The sequence below is a fragment of the Mirounga angustirostris genome, unplaced genomic scaffold, assembly GCF_029215605.1.
Source record: "Mirounga angustirostris isolate CCGP_5_RB_7025 unplaced genomic scaffold, mMirAng1.0.hap1 SCAF_16, whole genome shotgun sequence".
NCBI classification, from domain to species: domain Eukaryota; kingdom Metazoa; phylum Chordata; class Mammalia; order Carnivora; family Phocidae; genus Mirounga; species Mirounga angustirostris.
The window spans coordinates 36099623-36119952 of record NW_026991724.1 but is presented as its reverse complement, the minus strand read 5'-3'; the positions used below and the strand labels follow the sequence as shown (position 1 = coordinate 36119952).

Genomic DNA, 20330 nt, shown 5'->3' with positions numbered 1-20330 from the left:
CAGACATGGTTCTAATATTGATTTGCTGTTACCTTATTTTTAAAACGGGGTGGTGGTGGGAGATACAGAGGCTAGATTAACCTGGCCCCAACGCTCAGGATCATAACTTACGAGTTACATAACTCTGATGTCCTTGACTGTACAAAGCATCAATTGAAGCCAATAAAGCCTGTTTCTACCAACATATCAAACTTTCTCTTTGCCTTTTAAAACTATAAAATGGGCACGTACCTGAGGCATAGGCTTCAGGCCAATGGGTTTTTAAGGGCTGCTTAAGAACCAGAATGAAGGATACATTCTCCAGCTTAAGGATCTATTTTACAGTTCAAAGTATGTTCTTCCTTTTAAAAATGTGACACAAAGAATAATTTATACCAACTGCTTTTTATTATCGAGTTTCAGAAACCTTTCACAAGATGGTAAAAAAAAAAGGGGGGGGGGGACTTTACAACCACAGCTAATGTTATTTTTTTCTCCATTGTTCCCAGTCAGCTCCAAACCCATTGTGTGCAAAGCCCATTTTTCCATGCATCTAAACGATAGATACAGGCTATGAAATTCTTTATTCTATTTGTAGCAGCTTATGCAGGTGCAGCCAAACACAAAGCTTCAGGACAAATTGTACACAAACTTTACAATGTGGGATTTGGATTTAAAATATGAAACATAAAATCTACACAAAACTGATAAAAATCAAGCACAGATACCAGGACTGAAACTTATAATCCATGTGTGAAAGGGAGTCTTGTTTCCTTTCAAGTGCTTTATTCTGCTACAGAACAGTCAAAATGAAGATGTAAAGCTTTGTGGTTAGTTTAAATTATACACTCTGTAGATACTATACCAATTTTAAAAGTTACACATAGACCAACAGATGTCCATCAGTTCCTCTGGATTGACCAGACACTCCAGCTGGATCGCTGAAAGCAAACCGGGCAAATGTGGAAAGAAAATCCACCTGTGCAATTTGTTTGCAGAGTTTACTGATGGGCACATTGCACTCCTGGTCCATGATGGCTGCTGCTTTCTTCATCAGAGCTATCGTTATAGGCTTCACGCCTCTGACCACCTCCCGAGCCCCGAGTGCTATCAAATTCTTGAAGCTCTACCTCCTCTGTGTCTCCAATTATGTTTGGAACTTCTGGTCTAGATGGCAGAAGATCTTCTAGCTCCTTTATGAAAATCAAAACAAAACAAAAAGGTTAGTTTGTGAGCTATCTTCAACTTCCCTTTGGATACAATCTAAGGTATATCCAAGGTATATGCTTCTTTGAGAGTTAAAATAGATAAATCTAGTGCACTTTAAGCCAGAAGATCACAAACTAATGACCCACAGAAGACATGCCTTCCTGCATGGAAGGACTAATGCTAAGCTTTCGAAAGGCTGCCTCTTTAGGGGAGGGATCTGGTGTCCAGGGAGTCCCAATCCTTCCAACACCAACTTACATCCAGTCTGCTTTAATTCTTTACTACTCCCTGCTTGGCACCATCAATATTTACACCAGCAAGATTTGTTTTTGTTGTTGTTGTTTTGTTTTTTAAGAGAGATACAAAGAGTGTGGGTGGGGGGAGAGGGAGAGAGAGAACCTGAAGCAGGTTCCACATCCGGTGAGGAGCCTGACATGGGGCTTGAAATACAGTTGGATGCTTAAGTAACTGAGCCACCCAGGCACACCAAGCTTTGCTTTTAATAATCACCAGGACGGCCCAACAACCACTCAAGTGTTAAAAAAATCCTAGCACCCAAAACAAATCAAAGGTGACAAACACCTCACTGTTAAACTTTAAGTAATTTGTTGCTTATATTTAGAGAGAACACTTACAGAAAGCTTGTCTGGGTTGATCCAGTTGTTTTCAGGAAACTGCACATCAAACTTTATGTAGAGATCACCTTTTTCAAAGGGATTACGATACTGTGGCATTCCTTCCCCTCGAACTACACGGACACATCCTATTATTTGAGTAAGTAAAAAGGAAATTATTAGAATTTTACCCAAGAAGAAAGGTGCTCAATAATTCTTTTGAGAGTCACCTACTATAAAAAAATTACAAACTGGAAAAAAAAAAACAACTCAACAACAAAAACAAAACCACATGGAATCCTGGATTAGACAAAAATCAAGATTTACCTGGTTCAATTACTTTTCCGGGGGGGTATTTCACCACAATCTGACGTCCATCAAGGTGCTTAAATGTGAACTGAAATCCACATAGAGCTTCAACAAGTCCTATCTTATATGTCATGTGCAAGTCATTCCCATCTCTTTGGAACACCTACAAATAAAGCACACAAAACACATTTAAAAAAAAAAAATTATGAAGCCATACCCTGTTGTGCTGTGTTCCTTGAAATGATTTCAAAACCTTAATTCTACCATTCATTGTAAAAGCCAAACTGTTGTCATCCCTAATTCCCTAAATTTATATAAAGAAACCTAGCTATTCTCATGTATTATGCTAGAAACATCTATCAGAAAAGCATTGGGAGGAGCACCTGGGTGGCTCAGTTAGTTAAGCATTTGCCTTCGGCTGGGGTCCTGATCCCAGGGTCCTGGGATCAAGCCCTGAATTGGGCTCCCTGCTCAGTGGGGAGTCTGCTTCTCCCTCTCCTTCTGCCCTTCCCCCTGCTGGTGCGCGCTGTCAAATGATTAAATAAAATCTTTAAAAAAAAAAAAAAAGGAAAGGAAAGCACTGGAATTGAGAAAACTGGCTCTAATAAAGCATAGCTCAGGCTCCAAAAAACAGAACCAGAGATATTCTGCAACTGTGGCTCATTTCCTGACCCTGCCTCTGAGCAAAAAAGGGTGTAGACAGTCCAGCAGGATTCTGTAGAAGAGGTTCATCTTGGAAGTGCTCCCCAGACATGACTGTAACAGGGGAAGGGGAGAGCCCAAGTTCAACATAAAAAGCTCAACCACTAAATGGGCTCAATATCATGCTTTACACATGTACAAGCAAGTATTACCTCACCTAAAATTCAAAATTTGCTTAGATGAATATAAATCAAACAGCAGTGCCAAGTGACTAATTACAATATTAGTCTATGGCTTAGGTAATGCAAAGATTATTCAATAAACATCAAGTATATTTCTGAGCTTTCAATGTGTAGGAAAAATACATCCAATTTCACACATACCTTACTTATAGTTTTTGCTTATTAGAATTTACAAATATCTATACTTCGCTTTTGAAATTTAAGATGAAACAAAACTGCAATGAAAGGTCACCTAGATTTTTTTCAATACAAAATAATCTCTCCTCCAAAGAACAAAACAGATGAACATAAGGGAAGGGAAGGAAAAATAAGACAAAAATAGAGAGAGAGGCAAACCGTAAGAGACTCAACAAAAGGGAAAAAGATTGCTGGAGGGGAGATGGGATAATGGGTGATGGGCATTAAGGAGAGCACTTGATGTAATGAGCATTGGGTGCTATATGCAACTGATGAGGGGTGCATGGGTGGCTCAGTCGTTAAGTGTCTGCCTTCGGCTCAGGTCATGATCCCAGGGTCCTGGGATCGAGCCCCGCATCGGGCTCCCTGCTCGGCGGGAAGCCTGCTTCTCCCTCTCCCACTCTCCCTGCTTGTGTTCCCTCTCTCGCTGTGTCTCTATCAAATAAATAAACATTAAAAAAAAAGAGAGATTTGTATGTTTCAGCTATAGCACCCACCCTAATCTCATGGCCTGACAATTCCTTCAGCACAAACTTTGGGAGTAAAAAAAAAAAGCCCCAAACAAAATAACTACAAGCTTTTTCATGAACTAGTTGAGACTAGCCAAATTTTCTTAGAAGGCTAACATTTTCAGGGTGCCTGGGTGGCTCAGTCGGTTGAGCGTCCGACTCTTGGTTTCGATTTGGCTAAGGTCAGGTCATGATCCCAGAGTCATGGCATCGGCCCGCATCCTGGCTCTGTGCTCACAAGGGAATCTGCTTGAGATTCTCTCGCCCGCCCTCCCCTCTCTGAAATAAATAAATCCTTGAAAAAAAGAAAGGTTAATATTTTCAGTGGTATTAATTAAACAAAAGCCTAAATCTCGGGCTCCAATTTACTTTACTGGTCATAGTAAAACCATGAAGTAACATCCTTTGACCTCTCACCAGCTGAACTTCCACTCTAACCTCTAACATCTCCTATTTTCTACTTTAGACAGTTACATCTGCTGTCTGTTGGAAATTCCATGCAACTCCACCACTTCCAACAATTTTAAGAGGTGACCTTCTTCCAAACGCCTCCCCACAGCCCCAAGAAAGAAAAGCAGTTTATTCTGAGAATCAGATCTCATCTGATTCTACATTATCCTTGAGGGACGACTACTTTGTATTTAGAAAGCAAAGCCAAGCCCATGGAGCCCAAAGCTAGTACTAAATAGGGAGTCAGAACTTAGATCCTTGTCTCCAAATCCAGTAATCTGTATTTTAAAAATCCTAACTCAATTATGTAGCAACACTAAAGACTGAATGTAGGATAAAAAAAAGTTTCACCACCAGTGTGACATACCAAAAACTCTCCTCCAAATAAACATTACTTCTTAACTTCTCCATTACCCTCCTGCTGCTGCATGCCACACACCATTTGGTAACTGTCCTCAAACTATTCCAATGAGGGCGCCTGGGTGGCTCAGTTGGTTAGGCGACTGCCTTCAGCTCAGGTCATGATCCCAGGGTCCTGGGATCGAGTCCTGCATCGGGCTCCCTGCTCTGTAGGGAGCCTGCTTCTCCCTCTCCCACTCCCCCTGCTTGTGTTCCCTCTCTCGCTGTGTCTCTGTCAAATAAATAAATAAAATCTTTAAAAACAAAAAAAAACAAAAAAAACCAAACTATTCCAATGATAGATCAATGAAAATACCCACATGTTGTCTGGACCGTCTTACAATACAGTTTATACCCAAGCATATTATAAACATCTCAATTACCTAGCTATCTTTCTGCCTTTCTGCCTTGTTACATGGTGTTTTGCATGAAAGGCATGATTGAACAAATGAAGAAATGGCTACAATGCCAGTTAACAGAGAATCTTTTAAAAGAGTTACAGCTCTTTTTGGGGCTCCTGGGTGACTCAGTCAGTTGAGCGTCCAGACTCTTGCTTTCGGCTCAGGTCCTGATCTCAGGGTTGTGAGATCAAGCCCCATGTTGGGCTCTGCACTGAGTGCGGAGTCTGCTTGAGATTTGCTCTCCCTCTGCCCCTCCCCCCAACTCTGTCTTTCTCAAATAAATAAATAAATCTTTGGGGGAAAACAACTACAGGGTTACAAATATTTCAACCTACAAGACCCTAAAGCAGAATTCTAGGAATTACTATTTTTTAGCAAGCAGGAAGCCCTTGCTATTTGTACGTTTGGCAATATCCACAAAGAGCCTAGATATATATATAGTAATTTATAGCTTTGCTGAGGTAAGAAATTTATCCTGAGAAAGGTTAGTATAGGAGAGCAAGCCACAATCTAGTGAGAGAATTAATCTAACCAATCTAATTCCCAGAATCTACATCTCAATACGGCTTTACTCTCTATTAGATTCTTTTAAGTGATTTTCAAAATTTACCTTACTTGTAGAAATCACCACCAAAAGAGAAAATTTCAGTACAAACTAAAAAGGTGGTTGACTTGCGATATAAGGACCTTCAGAGAAACTCAAGTCAATGTGGTCAAGTACAATGCCAGAACCGGGTCAAAAATCAGAATCTGGGTGATTACTAAAGAGGTTTCCTGAATAGCTCCAGATACCGTCTTCAAGAACAAAAGCCCACAGTATACTCTATAGCACATTAAAAAATACACGTGCGGGGGCACCTGGGTGGCTCATTCGGTAAACTGTCTGCCTTCAGCTCAGGTCACGATCCTGGGGTCCTGGGATCGAGCCCTGCATCAGGCTCCCTGCTCAGCAGGGAACCTGCTTCTCCCTCTCCCTTTGCTGCTCCCCCTGCTTGTGCTCTCCCGCTCGGTCAAATAAATAAAATCTTAAAAAAAATACACATGCAATGGTATAATCAAAATAATATACACTAGACCAGATCGTTGGACCAGTTAATTATGCCTTGTACATAACATACAATATATATCTAAAATAATAATAATTTTTAAGATTTTATTTATTTGAGAGAGCATGCAAGCAGGGGTGGGGGGAGGGGCAGAGGGAGAGGGAGAAGCAGACTCTCAACTGAGCAGGAAGGCTGATTTGGGCTCGATCCCAGGACCCCAAGATCATGACCTGAGCGGAAGGCAGATGCTTAACCAACTGAGTCACCCAGGTGCCCCCAAAATAATTTTTCTTAAACTGCAGAACCTTTAAAGAAAAGCTCACATGGTTAACCCAGTATGTAAAAACTAATCAAGAGAGCAGCACTGAAGACTGAAGCCCTATCTACCACTCACCCTCTATCAAAGGAGTTTCACAATGAAAAATAAGCTGCCTTAGATAATCTGGTCCAATGCCCTTTTTTTTTTTTTTTTAAAGATTTTATTTATTTATTTGAGACAGAGAGAATGAGAGAGAGAGCACATGAGAGGGGGAGGGTCAGAGGGAGAAGCGGGACTCGATCCAGGGACTCCAGGATCATGACCTGAGCCGAAGGCAGTCGCTCAACCAACTGAGCCACCCAGGCGCCCGCCCTCTTTTTTTTTTTTAAGATTTTATTTATTAGAAGAGAGAGAGACAGTGAGAGAGGGACACAAGCAGGGGAAGTGGGAGAGGGAGAAGCAGCCTTCCCGCGGAGCAGGGAGCCGATGCGGGGCTCGATCCCAGGACCCTGGGATCATGACCTGAATGGAAGGCAGACACTTAACGACTGAGCCCCCCCAAGCGCTCCAATGCCCTTATTTTCATACAAGGAAACTGGGGTATAACCACAACAGGATTACTTAAGGTTATAGTGCTAATCAATGGCTGAGCTTGAACCAAAACTGACTCCTTTTCAGTGCTTCTGAAAGCACCTGCTTTGTTGGTCTACTAAGCAAGTCAGTTCTTATAAACTCAGCCCAACCACTTAACTTCATTTATGTTCAATGTTGTTCCAAAGAACCCAAAAAGATCTAAACCTGTATCTTGACCGCAAGACCCATTTGTGAATAAAACAAAAATCAAACAAACAAACAAACAAAAAGGGATTTACCTCATGTTCCTTCTCTTGTAGCAAAAGAACAATGTCTCCTGGTTCCACTCCTGGGGCCTGATCTGCTTCCCCAGTGAATGTAATTCTCTGTCCATGTTTCATGCCTTTGTCTACGTGGACTTCAAGAATCTTGACTTCTTTAATCACCTTCTTCCCCTCACATTTTTTACAGCGGTCCTTTTCATTAATTACCTCTCCTAGAAAGAGAGTAACATTAAAACTTCCAGCAAGAGTACTATGTTGCACTCTTTTTTTTTTTTTTTTTTTAAAGATTTTATTTATTTATTTGACAGAGAGACACAGTGAGAGAGGGAACACAAGCAGGGGGAGTGGGAGAGAGAGAAGCAGGCTTCTCGCCGAGCAGGGAGCCCAATGCGGGGCTCGATCCCAGGACCCTGGGATCATGACCTGAGCCGAAGGCAGACGCTTAACGACTGAGCCACCCAGGTGCCCCCTACATTGCACTCTTAAGATACGTCTTAATAATGTTTTTATTCATTAAATAAATGTTCTGCATTTAACTGCTATCTAAAATTTTATTTATATTTATTTTATATATTTTTTTAAAGATTATATTTAGGGCGCCTGGGTGGCTCAGTTGGTTAAGCAACTGCCTTTGGCTCAGGTCATGATCCTGGAGTCCCGGGATCGAGTCCCGCATCGGGCTCCCTGCTCGGCGGGGAGTCTGCTTCTCCCTCTGACCCTCCTCCCTCTCATGCTCTCTGTCTTTCATTCTCTCTCTCTCAAATAAATAAAATCTTTAAAAAAAAAAAAAAAAAGATTATATTTATTCATTTGAGACAGAGAGAGAGAGAGAGAGAGAGAGAGAGCGCGCGCACCAGCAGGGGGAGAGGCAGAAGCAGGCTCCCCGCCGAGCCAGGAGCCCGACATGGGGCTCAATCCCAGGACCCTGGGATCATGACCTGAGCTGAAGGCAGACGCTTAACAATCTGAGCCACCCAGATGCCCCTAAAGTTTTGTTTAAATTATCATTCTTAATAACAGAAACTCACATCTTACTACAGGTTACCTGAAGGACCCAGCTACCTGGTTCCCTCTATTTCAAAGAAACGTATGAGAAATGTAATGTATCTTAAACACTACTCTCTTGGCTCCTGACTCTATTTCCTCAAGTTAAAACAAAGCCTAAGCTTCAAGGAAAAAAAAATGGGTGGTCAGATGCTGAAGCTTCTACAAGTGCTACTTCCTTTTTTGTTTTCAGGCTTAGTTTCAAGTAAGTTTGCTGACAGAGACAACCCAAATAAAAACTTAAATATCTTTTATGGCTCATTATTACATTGTATAGTTGGTATGAGATTTTATTTATTTCCTAGACTAACCCCTGCTCAGATGTCCTATTACGGATCTTCCTTTTATTTAGGTACGCTATCACTGAGAAATTTCCAAAACCAATTAAGAAATGGCTAAATTTTAGCTGACACTGAGTACCCCCATACCACGTTTAGGACAACACAGCTTCTTTTCTATGTGTTCTTCTGAAACATTTAATTAGTGGTATAATAAAGTAAAACTGAAGTTCTACATGTGAAAAAATAGCATTGATTTCTACTGGCTGATTACTGGCACACTTTAATGCTTAGGTAACATGTATAATTAATGACTTGAGGGACTATTTCTAGAACACTGCTTTCAAAAAGTATGTTCTGCAAAACACCAGTTCCTCATAATGGAATGGCACATGGGTAAAGATTTCAGTAAACTTTGGTTTCTTGATAGCAGGAACTGTTAAGAGGCTTTAATAAGGTAAAGTGCACTAAGACTTTCCAGGAGGGGAATATAATATGCAGTTTCTCCATTATTTCACCACTTCCTGGAGTAATTTGGAAAAAGATGGTCTAGAACTGTGCTGTCCAATATGGTAGCCACCAGCCATCTGTGACTATTTAAAGTTTAAATTAATTAAAATTAAAAATTCAGTTCCTCAGTCACACTAGCTACATTTCATGTACTGAATAGTCACAGGTGGCTAGTGGTGACCATACTCAACATTGCATATATAGAACATCTCCAACATTGTAGGAAAATTTTACTAGATGGCACTGCTCTAGAACAGGGTCTGGTAAACTAAATCCCCAGGCCAAATTGGGTATGCCCTTGTTTTTCTAAGAAATGTTTAACTGGAAGTCAGTCATGCCCATTTGGTTATATATTGTCTATGGCTAAAAAGCACTACAAGGACAGAGGTGAGTAGTAGTTTCAGAAATCACTCTGAGCCTAAGTATTTCAAAGTCATTTAAAACCTAAAGTATTTACTTCTGTGAGAAGCTTCAATTCCCCTTACCTATCCTTAAAAGCTAGCTAAAGCTTACAGTAAAATCTTCCACTTATCAGAATAACTAAACAATTTGCTGTCTCCCTCTTTATCAAATATAACCTTTAATAATATAAAGGGACAAAGGACTTTGCCCATCCTTTCGGAACTAAAGACTAACATTTTATTGAACATAATACAAATTTACTGTCTGTGTTCATTGGGCCTATGCATAATAGAATAATTATTTTCACATTCTTCTTTTAGAACTCTGTATCTTTTCTTTAATAAGATGAATACAAACACATATTAAAAAAGAAAAATTGTAAGCCTCTCCAATTCCTGCATTTCTAATCCATTTCAACATAAAAGCAGAGAAGTATTGTCATGCATACCTTCTCCATTACAGTCAGAACACACAGACTGCATCTGTTGTACCATTCCTGGAGCCAGCTGTCTGATCATGATGCGTACACCTCGACCCCGACAAGCACTACACTTCTGAACAGCTCCAGACTTTCCACCTTGGCTAAAGCAAGCAAATATATAAATTAGATTTTTGCCCACGGACCATTCCATTGGCCATGACAAACAGGAAATGTGCTTTTTACCTTCACCTTCAACCCCCAATGACTAGTATTTAAACTGACTTTCAAATGTATCAGAAAATGTTCTGTGTTGGGTAGTTTAAATCATGAACAATTTTTACCTGGTATAGACTAAAAGTGCCACTGAAAGAACAGATGGAAATTTATTTCATAAACCTGAACACACACTTACCCACTGCATGCACTACAGAGTACATTCTTGCTAAGTTGTAGTTTGGTTGTCTTGCCATTATACAGATCTTCTAAAGACACCCTGGGGAGAAAAGAATTAGGTCCAATCAAATTTTGCCAAGTTCTCCTAAATACAAGATATAAATGACCGCTGATACAGCAAATTCCACTATAACCTTTTAAAGAATTCAAAATCATCTTACATTAATTAAGTCAACTGATCGAAGTTTTATTTTGTGGCTCAAATAAGCAGAAGACTTTTATGATTATGGACAGTATCCATGGTGCTCAAAGCCACAACCTATAGGATCAGGCTAACAATTTGTTATGCTACATTTTCTGACAGAGCTGATAATTGAACAAACTCAAGCATCACAACCTTCTTCTGGCCTCAGGCAGGAGGCCCTTCATCTAATCCAACCCTCTGAATGAGGTACAATTATTATCCTCATTTTACAAGACAAAACTGAACAGACGGGTTAACTTGCCTTTCTTGATCACATAGGCAGCTTGGTTCCAGAGTCCATGCTCTACTAAAGGCTTTGCTCCCCCCAAGGACAATTTTTAGAAAGGTGACAAAGTTATATTACAACTTATGGGAGTTATATGCAACTTAGATAGCGTATGTCTCAAAAACAAAAGTAACCTTATCAGCAGTGTGACAGAGAGGAGGGAAAGGTTTTCAACAGGGAGCCTAGAAGCTTAAGAGGTCTTAAGGACCCACTGACTTATAATCAAAATTATATATTTGAACTTCTACCAAATTTCCAAAGGGGTCTATCATCAAAAAAAAAAAGAAAAAAAAAAGGAGAGTTTAAAAGCCTATTAAAAATGCGTAACTGATAAAACCCAATTCACCTTTATATAGCATATTTGAATTACAGGACCATTCATTTCCAAACTAACCTCAAAAAAACCTATGTATATCAAGTCTCAAAAAGACTATTCTTTTAGGATCTGAACGCAATGCTTTTAATGTGGTTTTACCCTTCTCACTGTGTTTTTAAAACTCCTTTAGCAGTGAAGATTTACTTTAAAATAGAGGAACAATTGTTAAAAGTATTTTGCAAAGCACCTATACTATTTATATTGTGGCATTCCAACTTTCCCCAAATCATTATTTCAAGCTTAAATTTATACGTTCTAGACAATATAAGAATAAAACACTGATGGACAAAACATTAGCAACACTTTCAAATAATAACATAGCTACAGCTTAATCAGACAAAAGCAACTGGCTGCATCTTTTATACTCATAACAATCTTTAACCAAATCATCTACAGAAGGCGAAGAGGTAGATCTTTTCCTCCTTACATATTAAATTACACTTAGTATGCAAAACCACTACCTAAGAGGCCAGAAAAACACACACTTCAACAAACATGGCCAATGAAGGAAAAATGTGGGTAATGGTCTGGCCAAGCTGGCACTCTCCACCAATGGTGCTAAACTGGCACAATCCTTTACAAGGCAATTTAGTTGTATTTATCAGCCTCAAAACACTGATGCCTGCCTGAGAATCTCTGCCAAGAAAAGACAAAGCTGTATATAAAGATACTCAAAGCAGCTATTTACTACAGAAAAAAATTGGCAACATCCTCTAGAAAAGGTGAATGCTTGAATAAATCATGGAACTGAATATTATAAAGACACCCAAAATGAAATCTTATAACAATAGGTAAATTTTAGGGTGGCCGGTTAGCTCAGTTGGTTAGAGCATGGTGCTGATAACAATAGGTAAATTTTAAATAATGTTAAAAGAAAATAGCATTTGCGGTATACAATGAAAAAAATTTTAAAGTGAACATTAATTTTTTAAGACACAGCAAGTACTTTCTTGATCTTATTTACTTCTTAAATCACTTTTGTATCAAAGAAAAAAAGAACTAATCACACTGTACAACTATTACTCTTGGAATAATATCCAAATGATAATTTCTGAGGATAAAGTCTTTTAAAATACAAATTTAAGAATGAGATCCAAACAATGTAGTTTACACTTCCTCTAATCTACTCAAACATATAAATTAGGTAATATGAAATATTTTAAATAAACACTTGAAAGTCTATGGCATTTGCTAGTAAAACCATTATTGGTTCATGAAAAGAGGATAAAAGACCTCACAAAATTTGCCAAGTAAAATAGCTATTTTCATATTGTAGAGCTCATGGGTTCACAGTCTAAGACCAAGGTCAGACACCATTCATATGTTGGCAGGTTAATGTCAGGCTAGAAGCCAGCAAGCTCCATGGAAACCAATTTAGGAGAGTTCACATGGAGGATCAAGTAATGAGTGACTGTAACATGTAAACAAACTAGTCAGAGTCACTCACTGTGTTAAGTTTTTAAATAAAAAGTAACTTGAAAAATTTAAATACTTAAAAAGAAAATAATCTTCATAACTGAAATTTTAAATCATGTAGTAACAAGCGGCTTCAGACCAATATAACAAAACCATCTGCCTCCTCTGTAGAAGTATCAACCATCCTTTAAGATCTATAGCAAAATACAAACACCCAGGTTATCAAATTTAATTTTGTCACCCAATGAGGATAGTAAGGAAATGGAAGATTTTTTTTTCTGACAATAGGACGTTTTTGATACCTTTATCTTTACTAAGCATTACTACTTGAAAAAATAGTACTTAATATTTTTTTAAAAAAGAAAAAAGATATTCACTTAAGTGGATGCATCATGTCTTCTCCTCTTCTTCTGCCATTTCGACTTCTACTCTGATTGCCCATGAAGCCGAACAATCCCCCACCAAAAATGTGAGAGAAAATATCATCCATGCCACCACCTCCACCGCTACCTTCCCGAAGACCTTGTTCTCCATATCTGTCATATAATTCACGCTTCTCAGGGTTTGACAGTACTTCATATGCAAAACTGATTTCTTTGAACTATAAAAGAAAAAAAAGTAACAAGGAAAACAACTGGATTTTCAAGTAGAGGAGTGGGGCAAAGGCTACAGGAATCTGGAATCCAATTATTCTAACAAAAGCTATAAATTACCTTTGGTTTGATTCTGGTCCTATCTCCCACCTACCACTGCCCGGAACGTTAGCATTCCCATTACAAAACCAAAATACTCTTCATGTAAAAATTTGGCTCTATGGTAAGAGATGGGACTTTTCTTGACTTTTTTCAAGCAGGGCAATTTAAAACTGAAACCTCATGGGGCAAAATCTCAAATAACTTACTTTGTCACCAGCATTTGGATTCTTATCAGGATGGTATTCCTTGGCTAACTTTCTGTATGCCTTCAATAAAAAAGAAAATTTAAAAAAAAAAAGGTTACATACAAAATCTGATTTAAAGATTTATGAGTACTAAATATCCATTTTCCTGAGAAGCAATGTTTTAAAATCAAACCTTCCAAAAACATCTTTCATTCATTGAGACTGACAAACTGGATTCGTAAGCTGAGAAAATATCTCAATATTGTTTACTAATTTATCCACCTCAATACTGTTTACTCACTAACCAAAAACAAAATATCGAAAAATTTCATATTTTCACTATTGTCAAATGTCTTTGATGGCCAGTAACCAGACCAAGAAAACTCTAATGAACGCTAAAGAAATGATTGTTAAGTTTGTTAAAACTGCGAAATATTTTAACTAAAAATTAAGCTAAGGTAAGAACCTCTGCTCAGGATGGCTCCTGCCTTCCCTCTAATTGAAACATCAAGAGAAGCTCCTTTTATTTTTTCATATGGCGGATTAATCAGGGTATTAATTAACTGGAGTAACTTCAGTCTTCCTGAAGTTGCATACATTTAGGTGGCTAGAATATACTGCACTTAAGTCTTTATTCACAGACACATGAATTATATAATACAGACTAGCATTTCCGGTAAGGTAACAGGAAGTCCATTTTACTCTCAACTCTACCCGTCCCAATGCCTAAGGAGCAGTCTCATTTTTTCTCAGCTTACAAATCTGGATACTCTAAGCTCGGTGAAGACCGAGTAGGGCTCAGTCAAATGCCGCAAGTGCTCTGAAATCCTGAGATCAAAGATTCGCAGCATTGCAGACAGCAATAAGGCCTTATATTTATTTTTAGTGTACACTCAGGTGTTTGGCTGGTACCCACGACTTATTCCTGAACCGAGTACAGAAACATCTAGGTTACCTGCCCACAGAACAATACACCCAAACAGAGACCCACGGGGCAGTGGGCGAAGGAGGAAGAGTGGGAGGTGCTCCTGCGGCTGCGGCACCCAGGAAACATCCCCAACCGCCCGGAGGCGCCGGCGGGGGCGGCCTCAACCCTCCCGCCAGGCCCTACACCCAGCCCGGACTCGGCTCCGAAGCCGGCGACCGCGGCGTGGACAACTTCTCCCCCGAGGCCGGGATGCGCTGCGCGCCTCTGTCCAACCTGTTTTTCCAGGGTGATGACCTCCGCGCGGGGAGGGCCGCGCAGGCTGCAACCTCCCGGGAGCGCCCGGCCTCCGGCGCCCGCCGGGGGAGGGAGGAAGGAAGCGTTCTCGTCGTGTTTGCGCAGAGGCGGGTTTTATTTGCTGCATTTGCGGGCAGGCGGGGCCGACGGCCCAAGGTCAGCCGAGGCCGGTCTCGCTGCCGCCGCCGCCCCCCAGCCTGAGCCCGCCACGTCTGGCGCCGGCTCGTGGGCAGCCCCGTAGCGCGGCCTGGCCGCCTCAGCCAAGCAGGCCCGCGCCCCTCACACCCTGCCCGGCCGTCCCGCTCCCCACTACCTTCTTCAGCTCGTTCTCGCTGGCGCCGGGCGGGACGCCCAGGATGTCGTATAGCTTGGTGTCGGCCACGTTTGCCATGGCGGCCGGCCGGGCAGCGCTTAGGGAAGAAGGCGACGGAGCGGACGGAGCGAAGCCAGGCCCACAGCGGCGTCGGCGGCAGCGCAGGCCAAGGAAGACAGCGAGGGGGAAGAGGGGCGGGGCTGAACTTTGACCCGGCGCACGGCGCGCCGTGACGTCGCTGCGCGGTGTCCGCCCCTGAGCCCTCGGCCCCGGCCGTTGGGGGTCGTGGTGGTGAAGGACCCGGCGGAAGGCTCGCTTCTCCTCAGGGTCCAGTCACCGGGGCGGGGTCCAGCGTAGAAACTGAGAGAACTGTGACCCGCGCTTTCCAAGAATTCGGCTCTCTGCGAAAGGCGTGTATGGAGGGTGCTGAGGGGATGAAGAGGCCACCCCCTCGGTCAGCTTCGAGTCCGGCGGGCGAGAAAACCAGGCCGGGCCCCTTAGGGAAGCCCCGCAGAGGTCGTCCTCCGAATCCGAGATGCCGCAGGTGGACCCTCTGCGTCTGGTTCCCTCGGGGTTTAAGATGAAAAACAGCACCTGGGTGTGTGTCTGTCTTTGTGTCTCTGTCGTGTGTGTTTTGTATTAAGAAATTTTTAAACAGTCACCAAAAGTAGTATGTTGCACCGAAGAGTACAGCAGTTAGCTACATCTTACCGATTTTGTGTATCTCCTCCCACCCATACTCCCTAATCTCCATTGTTTTAAGGGAAACCGTTTTATTCATAAATGTATATACCTAATATGCCTTTTTATGGCATAATCACATTTAATGAAATTGAGTCCATCTAATTCATTGTCGATGTTCGGGTTATCACCGCTGCCTTCATGACCTTTCACAATTGGTTTGTGGCATCCGGGTCCAAATTAAGGCCGACCCGTTGTGTGGGGATCACGTGTTTAAGTCTCTAACTTGACAGCTTTAAAGTTAGCCAACACCATAGCTCTAGAGGGTATAAGGCAGTTTGGCCGGACACAGAGTTACCTGGTGATTGATGCCCATTGATTGACATTCGTTTCAGAAAATGTTTGCAGTGCACCCTCCACGTGCTGTGATGTACAGTCACCTGGACTGGGGGAGGGGAGGGTTACAAGAGAATAAGCCATTGTGCCTGCCTCCAACTCACTAACGGTTTATGGAGACAGAGAAGTAAGATGTTCTGATCCTTTGGAACCCGAACTGGTAGTAAAGACTCCGGCATAATCATTGCAGAATAATCTCTCTTCCTTGGCATTCCTCCAACCGTAGTTGTGGAGGGCCTTGAGTACCATGCCAAGGAGTTTGAAATTTATCCTGAAAACCCTGGGGAGTAACTGATGGGAAGTCATGGTACTCCTTCCACCTAACTCTTCCCTTTTCTTCAAATCCTATAAAAAATGCTGTTCTTTCAGTGAAGTCTTATTTGATTCCACAACCTGGTGAACACCACTTTTCTCATTTGAGTTTCCACTACCCTTGTTGTGCCTCTCCTAGTCCTGTCTGATGTGCAATTTGAATAGTATTTTGGTGTGAGTCCAAACTCCGTTATAGGCTGTAGATTACTTAGGGGAAATTCTTCTGTACCCCACAAGGTCTGGTTTTGAATGCAGTAAAGGCCTCAGTGATTGCAATTTCCTCACTTCCTTTTCACATATTGAGACATTCATAAAAAGCAGTATAAAGTTGTGGTAGTTAGAGCATGTGGGTTGGTAGCCTGGATCTGCCACTTATTAACAATGTGACCTTGAGCTAGTTACTTAATTTTTCTGAGGCTATTTCCTCACATGTAAAGTTAGGTTTAATAGTATTTATGTCATTGGCTTGTTTTGAGAATTAAAAGAGTCAATAACATACTTAGAACAGGAGCTAAAGCCAAGAATTAGCAGTTTGTTTTTGCCCATTTGCCTATAAGCTGTTGCCATATGTCTGTTCATTGTTTTAATCCTTTAAATACCTGGGTTCCTGAGCAGGATTCCCCAGCTTCCTCCATTGCCTATGTGGAATGCCCCTCAGTCCTTTTTCATGATCTCACCTCTCCAGATCTCCCTGCTTGCCAGTTACCATGCTTTATTCTTCATTCATCAGTTCCCGCTCCACATGAGAATATGAACTGAAAACTGTCTTTATTGTAACCTTTATGTAGTTTACCTTATTTTATCTTTCTGCTCATAAAGAGTCAAAAAGAGCTGGACTTTTCTGTTTGTTTCAGTTTTACTCAACTTTCTTTCTTTTTTTCTTTACAAGAGGAAAAAAGTCCTCACTTGATTCACTTTTAGATATTTAGGTATTTTAGTGAAAAATAACTTAGCTCTAAGTTATTTTTTACCTGTCTCTAAACCAGCACCATAGTTCATATTTTAATTTTGTTTTCATTTATTTACAATATTTTCTCCATTTCTGAGTGTTAATTGTGATCAGTATTGTTATTTGCTAATTTTATAGGTCAACAAGTTATTTCAGAACAGTTCTGTGTGTTTCAACTGGCATATACTCTCCTCCCTGTCATTACATATTGAGTCAAATCTGTGTCAGTGTGAGCACTGTAACATTTCAGCCACTGACTTTGTGTTTTTAAGGTAGCTCTTTAATTTTAGCTCCTTATTTAGCTAATGCCATGAAGGGAACAAGACCTTTATCTCATTTCATGTCTCAGGCACCATAAAATGCTGAGTCACAGTCATCTGAGGGCTGTTCTCTCTAGGCAAATGATTTAAAGTTTGAGGCTGGAGTGATTTCAGATTTCTGCCAGGCTTATATTGTTATTCAATTCCTTCTTAAAGATTTTTAAAATTTTGTGTACTTATGTAATTGTGAGGGGATGAGGTGGGGAGGAGGTGGATGAGGACTAGGGAGGAAGTATATGAACTTTAATAGTTTTAAGGCCCTTTATACTGTTCACAACTAACACAATACAAACGATGTAATCAGTCCATTACTTTATAGACAGCCCTGTATGTACAATTTAGTCAGTTGAGACAGTTTTGTTTTCAGCCTTCCTTTTAAAGAAAATTTTATTTATTTATTCATTCATTTATTTATTTGAGAGAGAGGGAGGGAGCCTGAGCGTGTGTGTGCACGCATGCATAAATGGGGCTGGGGCAGGGAGCAGAAGGGGAGGGAGAGTGAAAGAATTTCAAGCACGTACTGATCGGGAAGCCTGTGGCAGGGCTACATCTCAGGACCCTGAGATCATGACCTGAGCTGAAACCAAGAGTTGGATGCTTAACTGACTGAGCCACCCAGGTGCCCCTTTCAGCCTTTTATCTAATTAGTTTTGAATGTATAGGGCAGGCGATGCCAGTTTAAATATTTTTCAGGGGATACAAAAGAAGGTGCTAATGGCTCTTGTTACGAAGATATTAGGACTACAGAATTGATGATGGTACTCTGTGAAGGAAAAATTGTGAGGTTTGGATCACTAAGTTCCTTGTAGTTCCTAAACTAGATTGTTAAGTGATGGAGCAACTCATTGTATATGGTGTATACACATATACATACATATATTCATATACATATACACATAAACAAACATATATATACACATATGTGTATATGATTGTATATGGTGTATAGCCCCACTGCTAACCTGTCAAACCCTGTCATGTCAGACCTTTCCATGTCAATTAGCACATTGTAAAGGTCCAATTTGCTTGTAAATTAAAAATGGATGTTTAGGGGCACCTGGGTGGCTCAGTCAGTTAAGTGCCTGACTTGATTTTGGCTCAGGTATGATCTCAGGGTTGGGAGATTGAGCCCCACATCCAGCTCCACTCTGGGTGTGGTGCCTGCTTAAGATTCCTTTCTCCCTCTCCCTCTGCTCTTCCCCACCATTCACCATTGAGTATGTATTATGGACCCATTATGTATCAGACACTATTCAGGGTTAGGGATACAGTCATAAATAAAACAAAATCCCTGCTCTCACAGAACTTATATCTAGTGGGGAAGATAGACAATAAACAAGTATATAGTATATCAGATAGTAATATATACTCTGGAGAAAAGGAAAAGGGCTAAAGAGTATAAAAAGTATTGGGTTGGATACTATTTTTATTTAGGGTATTTGGGGAAGACTTAATTGATAAGATGAATTTGAATTTCAATCCAAAAGAAGTGAGGATATTTGAGAAAACTTTCCAGGTAGTGAGCCCTCAAAGGCCCTAAGGCAGAACATGCCTGGTTATTAGAAGAGGGAGACCAATATGGCTGGGTACAGCAAGTTACAGAGATAGTGGAAGGAGAGGTAGTGAAATCACAGAAGTTATGGGAGACACAATCAGGTCCATTATAAAGACTTTGGCTTTTATTATGTAATGAGGAACCATTAAAAGATTGTGAGCTGAGGAAAGACCTAAACTAAGTTGCATTTTTTTTTTTTTAAGATTTTTTTGTTTATTTATTTGACAGAGAGAGACACAGCGAGAGAGGGAACAGAAGCGGAGGGAGTGGGAGAAGCAGACTTCCTGCAGAGCAGGGAGCCCGATGTGGGGCTCGATCCCAGGACCCTGGGATTATGACCTGAGCCGAGGGCAGGTGCTTAACGACTGAGCCACCCAGGTGCCCCACTAAGTTGCATTTTAAATGTATCACCCTGATAGCTGTGTTTAAAAGCTATTGCAGTAAAACCCAGGCTGAGAGATGACTTGGGAGAAGAGGTGGGGTTGGTGAGGATTGGTTGGATTCTGGATATATTTTGAACTTGGAGCTGATAGAATTAAATGTTGGATGGAATGGGGGGCGCCTGGGTGGCTCAGTCATTAAGCGTCTGCCTTCGGCTCAGGTCATAATCCCAGGGTCCTGGGATCAAGCCCCGCATTGGGCTCCCTGCTCCGCGGTAATCCTGCTTCTCCCTCTCCCACTCTCCCTGCTTGTGTTCCCTCTCTCGATGTGTCCTCTCTGTCAAACAGATAAATAAAATCTTTAAAAAAAAAATGTTGGATGGAATGGAAGTGCGATAAAAAGAAAAGTTCACGTTAAATTAGAGATGCTTATTAGACATTCAAGGAGCAATGTTAAACAAGCAGTTGGGTTTATAAGAATGGAGTTAGAATGGGCGGTGATCTAGGAAAAAGATATAAATTTGGAACCCTTAAAAAAAAAAAGGAACCCTTTTAATATATTGATGGTGTATAGAGAGAAAAGACTGGGTAAATTCACCTTCGCTTGATAATTGCATGTTAGATAGTTCGCTTGATAATTGCATGTTAGAACCCCTGGAGGAGCTTTGTAAAAATGGCAGTGCCTAAGTCTCTCCTCCCAAAAGTCCTGACTGAATTGAGAAGTAGGGCAGGGTGTTGTACTTTTTTTTTTTTTGAGAGAGTAGAGAATGTAGAGGTAGGGAGAGAGAATCTTAAGTAGGCTCCATGTCCAGTGCGAGCCCAAGGTAGGGCTTGATCTCACGACCCTGAGATCATGACC

General features: G+C 41.0%; 1 protein-coding gene across 1 annotated transcript; it reads right to left on the bottom strand.

Moving 5' to 3' along the window:
* Window positions 1-365: 365 nt before the first annotated feature.
* DNAJA2 (DnaJ heat shock protein family (Hsp40) member A2) lies at window positions 366-15087 on the bottom strand. The gene is made up of 9 exons (XM_045891166.2): window positions 14879-15087; window positions 13365-13424; window positions 12841-13064; window positions 10161-10241; window positions 9776-9909; window positions 7109-7305; window positions 2130-2274; window positions 1824-1951; window positions 366-1172 (listed from the first exon to the last, which is right to left on the bottom strand). Exons 1-9 carry the CDS (start codon window positions 14954-14956, stop codon window positions 981-983), a joined length of 1239 nt encoding a protein of 412 aa, XP_045747122.1. The 5' UTR covers window positions 14957-15087; the 3' UTR covers window positions 366-980.
* Window positions 15088-20330: the final 5243 nt, after the last annotated feature.